General features: G+C 48.4%; 1 protein-coding gene across 2 annotated transcripts in view; it reads left to right on the top strand.

Annotated features, from left to right (window-relative positions):
• The first annotated feature begins 103 nt into the window (after window positions 1–103).
• Window positions 104–11,620, top strand: part of LOC126545922 (cyclin-dependent kinase 14-like) — a 150,778-nt gene continuing 139,261 nt past the window's right edge. For both annotated transcript variants that reach the window (XM_050193971.3, XM_055061371.2), the window contains exon 1: window positions 104–241. In XM_050193971.3, the coding sequence (XP_050049928.1) occupies window positions 193–241 (49 nt within the window). In that variant the 5' untranslated portion in view covers window positions 104–192. The remainder of the gene's footprint in view (window positions 242–11,620) is intronic.

The following is an 11,620-nucleotide window of genomic DNA, read 5'->3' as shown; positions in this document are numbered from 1 at the left end:
GACGACAGTTCGCCGCTCCGCCGTTCCGTAGCAGCCGCCCGGTGGCCCGGTTGTGCCGGCGGTTTTCGCTAGCGGGTCAACGAGGCTAGCAAGCCACTCGACGGACTTCCCGTCAACATGCTGTGGTCGCGGACGCGGTAGTTTGTTGGTCGCCCCTTGAATCCATGCAGGAAGGCGTGTCCCTGCATCATAATGTCTCTCTCCGTGAGCAGTAAGAACTGGAAGCCCTCAACGAAAGAAGGTGAACACTTATGTGTCCTTATATATCTCGAGTGTTCGCTATTATCACATTTTATCTGTATTGGCATTAGGCCTAGAACAGCTAGACCGTATATCTGTTGGCAAACAACCCGGGAGACTGATCGGCTGTGTTGACGAAAGTTTTGCTGCCGGAAGCGTGTGCGTGCCTCTGTATTTAATCGTGTCGGGATTCTTGCCCATCTAATGCACAATTCCTTTTCTGCTCTTGGACTGGCTTTCATTTCACAGTAATTGGTAAACTGCGTTCGATCTTCGCGAAGTTGAAAGCAGAGAACGCTGTTGGTATTAAGTTGACAGCGACGTGTCATGTTTGACCTTTCAGCAAAGGTCTTGGCATATCGGCAAGGCACACGCGATGTATGGAATGTAGAATACAGTACGGTTGCAATGATGATGCGCCACTAGCTTCGGTCTCCTGAGTGCTACGAGTATATTTTCCGTTAGCGCACCTGAACAGCTGTGCCATGTTTTGCTTCGAAAGCACCCAGTGGTAACAACATCTGTGACCACGGCCATTGCATACGCTCATTGCGAGCATAATGCGTATTTTCGTCACAGAAGTGCCGGTTTTTTAATCGTCTCACAGCAACGATACTTTCTCCCTCTCTGCGCCAGTCTCATGTGAAGACGGTAGCCCTGTGGTCGTGTCAGCTGTTGGTTATACAGACGACAGAACCATAAAGCTTATATAACTTATTAAAATATATATTATAACAACACGCGTGCGCACAAAGAAAAAGTGTTAAAGGAAGCAGCGGGATTTTTTGGCTACCTATCTGGCGTACTGGCGTGAACAGGTGGCATGGTATTGTGTATGCTCTATCTGACGCTTGAAAGATACTTCAAGCCTGAGATATAGCGTATTATTAAAAATGTGTTATGGCAGTAATGCACTGTAAAAGTTACTGTAATTGACTTGTGTGGTTTAGCGCTCTGCGTGTCACGTTCTTTTTTTCGTCGGCAGATACTTGTGGCTGCGCTAAGACACGTGGAACAAAAAAAGTTCTGGTTGACGTCCTTTTAGAAATTTCTTCTGGTTCGGATAGAAGCTTTCGGGCTTAAATAGCAATGTTTGTATCACCAACTATTAGGCAACGAAATTACATCGGATGGCAACAAGAGTAGGGATAATTATGCTCCCCATAGATTGTTGCATTCGAATTTCCTTGAAAACGGTTGACGGCTGCTTTACATGATTTTGTAATGGGGTAGTACTTGGCAGTGCGAGGTGGAGTATAGGTGCCCCAGAAACTAAACGGAGCGCGCGTGTGGTGGTTGAACTACATACCCGTGCACAAGCGGCAGGAGTGCATACTACATAGCATGCGCAAGCGTAATTTTCCGTGCTCATGCGGTATGCTTTTGACCACTGCCTCATCGGCGGCTCCGGCAAGGAACGCCGCTTCCCAGCGGTCGACGGTAGCAGAGGTTTCTGAGCTTGCCGTAACTATTTATCAGTGGCAAGCAGCTCTTGTCAGAAGCGTTTGCATGATACACGTGCGGCCATGGGGGAAGCAAAAAGATAGGAGGGAGCATCGCGCAACGCGATCGAAGCCGTGTGTGTCGTCCCAACACGTAACCAGAGATACTGGCAGAGCACCCGAGCAGCTGCCGGCCGAGCGCGCATTGATTAAAATTACCCATAGAATAAAGAACCAACTATCAGGTACCAAAAGTCTCGGCAAATCTCGATTCTTGCTCCGTGATCTCGACGCAAGAGGTCACGTGTTGGGCCGACACTGAGCAATGCATTCAGCAAAAGGACTAGCGTCACGGAGCGTTCTCTTGGCAAGGCTGGCTGCGTGACTTAATGCTTTCTCCTTTTTCCTTCCTCCATGCGTGCGGCTCCTATACCTGCCAGTGTTGAACCTGCTAGTCGAGACCCCCCAAAAAACTAAATACCGCGATAAGAGTACCTAAAACCCGCTAAATGCAGACAACAATCAGAATCGCGTTCAAAACATCTTTTATTGCGTCTCGGTCATCATTTCCCAACCCCATCGCCCGTAAAGGGACACTAATGGCAAATAAGTCAAGCAAAAGTGATATATTAGTACTCGAAAATGTCTAAGGCGTCAGTGTTATCGCGAACCGAGGTTTAGTAATTGAGAAATTGAGGTAAATACAGGACACTATTCGAGACTCCCCCGGGACATTGAAGTACTATCTCGATGACGAAGGCACCCCTCATTATAATTCTGTCACTAGTACTCAACTATTCGTAGTAAGGAGATAGTTGTTGTATAAGACGAAAGAAAATGATACTTGTCCAGTTCTAGTTGATATTTAGAAAAAAACTCATTGACGTTACCCTTGACGACGACGCGGGTGGTCGAAAGGTTTCGTTTTCTCCTACTCTGCGTCGCCTGTGCTTTCGCGTTTTAGTAGTTTCGTAATTGCGTAGTGCATGCACTATTTTTGCTGGTTCGCGAAACTGCAATTAGCAGAGAATTCCGCGTCCACATGATGTCGCGGGATTCCCGGACCGTCCACGCCACTTGTACGAGAGCAATTGCTCCATGGCCGCTCCATTGCCGCGCGTTTGCGTTTTGCCCAGAAAACCGTAGCGCCGTCTGTCTGGTGCCGTTTTACTCACTGACGGCAGCAAAGGGCGGTGATGCCGCAGGCAACGTCAGCACTCCCCGGTCAGGGTGGGCGATTTGAATTGCGCTAAAGGTGTGCGGACCCTTCAGACACCATTTTCTCGTAAACGAAGTCTCTTGTTGGCCCGAAACAAGCGCTGCGAGATTTTTGGACTGGTGTCCACGTCGACTTAGCAATCGTCTTTAGTGTTCCTTTAACAGGCCGAGGCGCCATCCCTATTTTATGAAATATTTATAATCAGCATTGCATTTACATAAAACACAGTGAAAAAGAATCAGTGTGCAGAAAAGTCATTTTTTTGTTGGCTGTAATGGGATAAAAATTATCGATATGGTCACGGTACTATTCCTCTCGAGGAGCGTCGACGAAGAAGCCGCTTTTTGATCTGGCGAGCGCCATCAGTATTTGAGCGCCTTGTAAATATGTAAATACGTTTTCCGTTTACGTGTGCCTCCGCGTAAGAATATTAATAAGCCCTTTTTGTGAGACTGTGAAGTCCGGAAATGTATTGCGAAACGAAACTATAAAAAAGTATGTTTCTGTAAACTATAATCACTGGCCGGAAATCAGGTTGAACTATACCGGGTAGTGACTAAAATTACAGAAAAATGACTTGTTTCACAGGTGGGTGTGGTTGCGCGTCATCTGTATGTGTTTGTTCGCTGGCGTGGCTAGGTCAGGGGTCGGTGCGATCGCTGACCCCGTAGAGCTCCATCGTACCGATCTTGCGAACAACGCCCTCGGGCAGCGCGTAACTGAAGCAGCATATATAGTTGCTTCGCAGACCAGCCCGCACAGTAAGGAGAGCACTTGTCTTATCAGTGGACGTTCTGTTTAACTTGCGTTTTAATCACATTCAGCTGTCTGAAAACACCCTCAAGATCCCGCACTGGACCACGGCAGCATGCATTTCACCGGAGCCATGTTTCGATGCAAACTTCCTTAAAGCACGTCTGCGAAAATGGCGAAGAGTGAAAATGCTTCGAACTGCCGAAACTGTCAGGGCTATAGTTCACAGAAGGCATGGAGACATGGAGGAAGAAATGCGAAACGTAGTGTTTGTGGATCATGATCCTAATTCGCTCTTACTTCCAGTGGGACATGGATAAGCTGCATGTTCACGAGACACGAATCACGAATTATTGTAAAGAAATGTTAAAGGGACTGACAACCAATTTTCATGGTACCCGCTTCTTTTAGTGAAATGGAAAGATTACCGGCCAGAGCGTCTAATCGTGAAGTAACTCGGAAAACGCCGTGGAACATTTCTTATCAGAATTTTTCGATCTGCAGTGAGGATCAAGTCGTTCACTGGAACCATGCTGAAAACTGATAGGTGAGCGCGATAGCGATTATAGGCCGGCACTAGTGTGAGGCAGACAAGTGCGGCCGTAGGTTTGAGAAAGTATAATTTTGTTTATCTAGTCGATGTTCCTGCGATTCATGTTTTCTGAAGTGTTAAATTATTTCTGCGATAATGTTTTTGCGGTTTCCTGTCCAACTGTTTTGGTATTTGACATAAAACGAAACCAAGCGCATCGCAAACGAAACGACGCTTTTACACGTGATACGCGGTTCGTGTTATTGTAGCCAAGCTTGCGCTTCTGATTTGCGATGTAGTCTCTCGAAGACCTTAGCGAGCTGGAACAAAGGATTTTAGCTCGCATGCGTGCTCAGAATTTAGATCCTTAAGAAGTAGCACCCGAACGTGATGCTTCGACGGACGAAAGCGGCAGCGGAAGCGACAAATTCGACTTGCACGATAGACCACCGTCCTCGCCACAAGCAGCGCGCCTGGGGAATGCCGATTGGTAAATGCTCACTCAAACTAGGCCGGGTCCGACACCGATTTCGATCTGCCGACTGTCGACGACAGCGTTTTTTACTTCGTGCCGTCGGTCGGCGGAGAGCTCGGCGTCGGTACAGTGTGACAGAGGCACCGACACGAAGGTAAAATACGCACCCATTTACGGCACAACTCGTCGATGGCATCTTGTATCACAGGGAGATCATAAAACTCTGGGTACTTGCAAACTCGTGCTATGCTCGCGCGCGTACAACAGCATGTGCGCCGCCATGCATGTGGAACCACGCTAGCGCCGCTCGTTAGCGTGGACCTTTTTTTTACTTCGTAATACGCTTGGAATAAAGCGCAAGTGTATAATAATATACTAACTACAATATTAAGGAATAATTATCCTGTACTTAATGACAGTCGACTTACGTACCGTAATCTCGGCTTCATTTCGAAATATCAAGATTTCACCGCCAGGCCTCGCCACTTACTGGTTTTTCTGACTTTCTTTGCCAGTTTAAAATTATATTTCCTACCTAAATACCGAACAGCGTGCTGGATTCTATCACTATAAATCATGGTCATTTCATTTCCATCAACGTCTCGCAACACATTATGGGCAGTTGTCAGTCCCTTTAAGCTTTAGAGCGCAGCTCTTAGTAGCCCGTTCCTGCGGCGAGTGTCGGCGCCCCTGGTAACCGAGCGAACGAGCACTGCGGAGAACGCGGAGCGCAGCGGAAGATGAAAGACGGCGTGAGCGAAGAGGGCGCGAGGAGGAAGGTGCAGCGGAACCGTGAGGCGGAAGGCGGAAAGCGGAGGAGGAGGGTATGGCGAAAGCGTAGAAAAGACGGGCTCTGCGGCGATGATGGCTACGAGATGGTGTCAGAGTACAATTCTAGCAACTGTAGTCAGAGTAGCGAGCGTCGTTTCATCACCGATGACGTCACCTATACCATCTATGGAAAAGCGCTGCGTGAGAGGTCTGTCTGCGGCGGCTGCTGTTCATCGCCCCGGCGCGTCACCCACGCGCTGCCTCTCCCGATTTCCCGATTGGCGAGGCAGTTGCGCCACAGTTTCCTCCGTTTGCAACGTGCCGCACGAGGCATATTGTCCGCGCCAGCCAAAATATCGCGAAATAAGATTGCACGTAGAGCTGCGTTCAAATGTTGCATTAGGAATTCTCGTAATCGTCGGTGAATTTTTTTTGTTCATCGAAAGAGGCCGATACTGTATTAAAACCACTAAACAACCCGCCGCCCGCAAGCGACCAAATTTTCCTGCTAGGTAGCGCTAAAAGCGCTAAATTGCCAACACTGGTCACCGCCCGAAAGAGAGAGAGAGAGAATACTTTATTCCAGGTCAGAATAATGTTGCATTCCAATGGTTGATCGATATCAAGGTTTTCTGCTCTGTATGGAGCAATCCAGTGGCAGAATGAGAGTGAGTTGAGAGTGAGAACGTGAGTTGTGCGTTCCAGTGACAGATTGTCAGCAGCCACCGATTCCGGATCGCTCTGCGGAGCAAAAATATTTGCTCGAAATCGACAGATTTGATCGGAAGTCCGCGTGACGTATTTACTTCACCCGCCTCTGCTTCCTGTCACGGTCGCCTGTTTCCGGTTGCGGGCAGCTATGGACGTATGGGGCAGCTATGCGTTTTTGTTCCTGCTCCTGGATAGTGACAGCTCCGACTCGGATACTATAAGTTCTCAACTCCGATGATGATTCTTCCTACACGGAAGAAAAACGAACGCACGGAATGCCAGGATGATCCAGATGATGGGGGTGTTGGGCCTACCCGATCCGCCTCTAGTCTAGCGCCCTCTCACTTGATTTCCCTGTACTAATTAGTGTCCCTGCGGGAGCGCACGCATTCCATTCGCAGATTTGACGAGATCGATCTCAGTCGGAACGATGCGCTCCGTTTATCATCCAGCCGAGCGCTCGCGATTTGTCATTGGAATTCAACATAAGGTCTATTGGCGGCGAGGACTTACGGAGTCGCCATCTGTCGGAAACGCCTCGCTTGCGCAGTGTGAGGGATAACGCGACGAGTTCCTCGTAGGTTTGACTGTCGACGCTCAATAAAAACACCACGCGGGAGCTCTCCTGGACATTTCCATAAGTACTCTGGAAACGAAGGAAGCTTTTTGCTGACAAAATTATAATCTTGTGCAAAGAGAAATCACAGAATTGTTTACAGACACTATCTCTTTACCGAATACGTGCAGTGAACGCACACTGCGTGCGGGCGCCGCGATGAGTCAGCCGAACCTCCTTCTTGCGTGAAAGGTCAGCGATCGCTGAGAGCTAACTATGTGAAATATGTTCCTATAGTGGCCTGTCTGTATAACCAAATGGAGCATAACAGAATGAAGTCTCGATGTAGCGATCGCACGGGTTCGCGGTGACAGACTGCGCGTCTGCATGCATGTTCGCGCACAATGTTTCACTTTCGCTGCGTGTGCGCTTTTTCGCACCGTGCCGTGAGCTTTAGGCCGTAGCATAGGAACATTTGACAGGACACAAGCAACTATTGTTGCGTGGACGCTAACAGAGCTGTTCAAAAATAATATCGCTTTAACTATCCACTTCGACGCCTACGGCGACTTGTGATATGTGCCGTCGCGACGATTCAATCTTTTTCTCTTTTGTTCTAAATTCTTGAGCGTTTCAATATCATTTCTCAAGTTGCATCGCGCTGTATGTTCATTGGTCTTCTCAGCGAGCTTTTCCCGCTGCTCCTTTTTCTTAATCCAGTACATTTCATTGTTTGGTGCTAATACAAACATGAGCATATGCCATAATTTTAATCTGCTTATTACCGTTCCCTTTCCATGCCAGTGAACTTGCCAGTATCTAGCGTCAACGAGTTCATAGAACAAAGCTGCATGACATTAGCCGGGAAGCGCGCGCGGGCGAGCGTCTCACTATACTGACTAAACATCGCAGCCCCGAAGCCGTATTAGAAATCTTCCTCACGGAAGTACTTGCTGCACACCGGGGTTGTGACCGATGGCTGCTTGCCGGTTCTAAGTTTCGCGATCCAAGCTTCACGCAGCGTTTTGTCCCGCGGTTACGTGTGAAGGCGGACACCGGGCTCCGTTGCGTGCGTCCGGCAGTGCGGCACCGAACATTAGTCTACCATGTTGGACGCCTTCAAAGGCAGCCACTTCCTATCATAGTGTGTTCAAGTGCTGTCAAGTAGACACTCGAAGCCGGAAAACCTCCCCACTTAATCAGAACCGCAGCGCAGGCGGGACCTTTTAACTTTTGTTTTCAGCTTGCTTCGGCGCTTCCGGAGTAGCTGACGCGGCCGCTGTGTCCGCGTGATCCCTCATACCACGTCACGCCGACGGCCGCGCCAGCTTTCCCAGTGGTAGAGCTCGCCCCCGATTGATATTCCTCCGCTAGGAGGACCATGGCCAGCTCGTCGGCAAAGGTCGCCAACGTCAACCACACCCGCTAGTGGGGAGGTGGGGGTTAGGGTAGTGAGGGGATTGTAGGACTGCGGGGCAAGAGAAAAGGATGTGCCCAACATTTGCGTACGTAGAGGGGCAGTTAGGGCATGAGGGATCGGAGCGGTAACGATAAAGGTATAGGCGTGCTGGAGTAATCAAAGTGTTTAGCTGGATGGCCCTGAGGGTATGTTCTTGGGCAGTGGAGAGGAAAGGGTGATGTTTTTCTTTGGGAACACCATAGAGTTTCTCACTATATTACCTAGAGGGAAATTTGGCGCTGCTGCGCTGTTGTATGCATAGAAATGCCGGTATATGGTGACTTCGGATTGGCGTCGTCCTCGAAAAGCAAGGACAACTTAATAAAGAATTTTAGAGTAGGGGCCCCAAAGAGCTTTGCGAGTGTTAGCGCTATAGGGCACGCAGCAGTAAAGGGTTTTAGAATATATAGGCTTTGCGTTTGCAGATAACGTCGTGCGCTTACAGCGCCACTACGCCGTCAAAGAAAAGCTATTTGAAATAATAAAATAACATATACCACTTTATGATAAGAATAATTTTGACTTTCGTGTTTTCGTGCTTGATTACAATTTACAGTTTATTAGCAACCAGCAATTAGTTGCGCTTAGTTTTGAGTAACCAACATTACGTGCCTTCACCAGCCAAGCTAAGCCGTGTTAGGCCTACGAGCCATGAAATCGAGAATTGAATTCGGAATCAGCAGCGTCTAATTCATAGCACATGCTAGTTGAGAGAAAGCGATAGCCGCAGTCACTTCTCCTAGCTTGCGAACTTCACGCGTTACCACGAATCCATATTAGTTTGGTGCTATAGGTTAGAGCCGTCGCTTCGATGGGTGCCGCCATGTTTATTGACGCAAATCCTTTGGGGAAGCTTTTGGGGCTCCCGCTAAATAAGTGTAATGGCGTGCCCGTCGCAACACCGAAACGCAGTTTGCGTCTCGCGCATGCGCACTGGCTTCGGCGCTATTTCTTTCGGGCCCCAAACGTTTGGGGCCCCTATTCTAAAACTCTAATGACGTGCCTGGCTAGCACCCTTCCATCAATCACATTATTCATTTCCTACTGGAGCCGCACGTAAAGAGATGTTTTAGCTTTATACGTAAAAATGTTTTATTTAATTATGAGGATTTACGCCTGCGATCAAGGCACTCATGCAGGACCTTACAAACGCTTATAGAGCCCACTCTGATAATATTCACAGACGTCTACATACGATTGATCCAGACGGTAAATTCTGTTTGCCCCCGAAGCTTACACGGAGCAAAACATCATTGCTACACAGGATTCGGCTCGGTGTTGCTTTCACCCGTCGCTACGCACACCTCATCGGCCAATCGAACAAACCTGATTGTGTACACTGCCAGATGCCCGAAACACTGCAACACGTACTGTGCGACTGCCCAGCATATATGCTGGAGCGAGGGACATTAGACAGTTTCCTAGCCAGCGTTGGCAGACAACTACTGTCGGAGGAAGCTATCCTCGGCCCATGGCCTGACACTGCAATTTCAGTGCGTGCAACAAAAGTTTTGTTGAAGTTCCTGCAGGACACCAAGCTCGACGAGCGGCTCTAGCGAGGCAACTGTCTCATGTACATAAGCACTCACCACTTCTCTTATCATCATCATCATCCATCCCAATACTTTCACTCCCCTTCCCTCTTCCCCAGTGCAGAGTAGCAGACTAGAGCGCACTAGCTCAGGTCGACCTCTCTGTGTTTCCTATCAATAAATTCTATTCTATTATATACGCCTGCTTCACCTCCACCGCGGGTCGGCCCGGCATTGCACCAACTTCGGGAACGGCCCAGGTATGGGGAGTGCTTAACGCCTGCTTCACCTCCGCCGGTCGGCCCGGCATTGTACTATCTTCGGGATCGGCCCATGTATGGGGGATTGCTTAACGCCTGCTTCACCTCCGCCGCGGGTCGGCCCGGCATTGCACTACCTTCGGAATATTTCTACACGCGGTCACGATAGTGAGGAAAGTAGCCCTTAACAGCTTCCCTGTAAAAGTATCAGCTTTTACAGTTAAAGTCGGAGAACGGACAAGTTTCGCGCTCGCTTTGAAACAGTTTGTCGTATGTTCTTGCTTGTCTTTGCTTCATTGTGCACTGTAGGTGAGTAAACTTCATTCAACTATGTAACATGGATGAATTAAAACCATTTATGACAATTTTATTTTAAGAATGCAATATCTGGTGTAGCCATATCCGCGTCTTAGATGAAGCCTCGTACAACACCAGCCAACACATGCCTCGCACAACCATATACCGTCATTCCTATGACTGCATAGGGATCGTTAGAAAACTCCTGTAGACGGTGGCGCCAGATTTCCCTCTCGGTAATATAATGAGAAACTCGATGGGGAACGCTACGATTGACGTGGTGGCGTGCCGCGGTTCGGTGATTTCAAAGCGCGATAGACTCCAATCACGTGCTATCAATTAACACACTTTCATAGGAAAGTACACATTTTTTTTACAGATAATGTGACATGTATCTTCCAGATAACTAAGGTAAAATAAATATAATGGCAGAAAATATTTGCTTACGCGAAGCTAAGGTCAGTAGCGTGTCATTACTCCATTGCGAGTTGTGCCACCCACTATGTGTCCAGGAAGAAATAAAAACATGTCTACATAACCAGGTATCTGGCGCAGGTCGTCCCATTCATCTTCAACGGCTTACCAAAGGCCATCGGCAGTTGCCGTGTTCATATACATTCGTGCTAGGTTTGCTTTCATGGTTCCCCAAACCTTCACCGCGAGTTGGAGCCCAATGTAACACCGGCATCGCGCGTTCCTCCAGCATCGCCTTGACGAGACCCTAGAGTGTGGATACGGCTGTAACCATGTTGCAAATAGAAGCAACCATCATTAAATCACCCGTCTAGCACACATGGAATCATGTGCTGCTCAATCACGTCTCTATACGAAGCTGCTGTGAAGCACGATGGAAATCTGACGAGTGGTCCGAGACCATTGACGCTCCTAGCACGCCACACGTTCACCGAGCAGCGTCCACTGCAGATAACTTCGCAGATGAATGCGGGCTGGCATCTGATTTGCAGGTAAATAAGTGATGTAAAGCCCCGAAGAAACGAAGCAGTAAACGCACAAAATACTTAGCATGCAAGTCCTAACATCAGCGCCTGACTGCAAAAAAAAAAAAAAAAAATGAAATAAAGTTAATAGGTGACATTTTTTCAGCATTGAGGGAGAGAATACACTATTGAAAACTGGTCCGGCAGTTTTCCTTCGGGGCGATACAGGGGAAAAGGGGATTAAGCCCTGTCCCGTCCCACCCTCCGTCGATGATGATGACGGGGGTGGTTGACAAATAAAAGTATTTGCTTGCGCAGAGTTCGTGCCCTATCCAGTTCTGTTCATAAATGCCTGCAGTTCACGGGGCGCCAGACACGCCGCTGCTGGTCCCATCTTGACGAAAAGATTGACTCGTCAGTAAACAAAACTTGTTT

This window comes from Dermacentor andersoni, chromosome 1 (genome assembly GCF_023375885.2).
Source record: "Dermacentor andersoni chromosome 1, qqDerAnde1_hic_scaffold, whole genome shotgun sequence".
Lineage (NCBI taxonomy): Eukaryota > Metazoa > Arthropoda > Arachnida > Ixodida > Ixodidae > Dermacentor > Dermacentor andersoni.
Note: the sequence above shows the minus strand (reverse complement) of the source record. Positions and strands in the feature narration are given on the sequence as shown.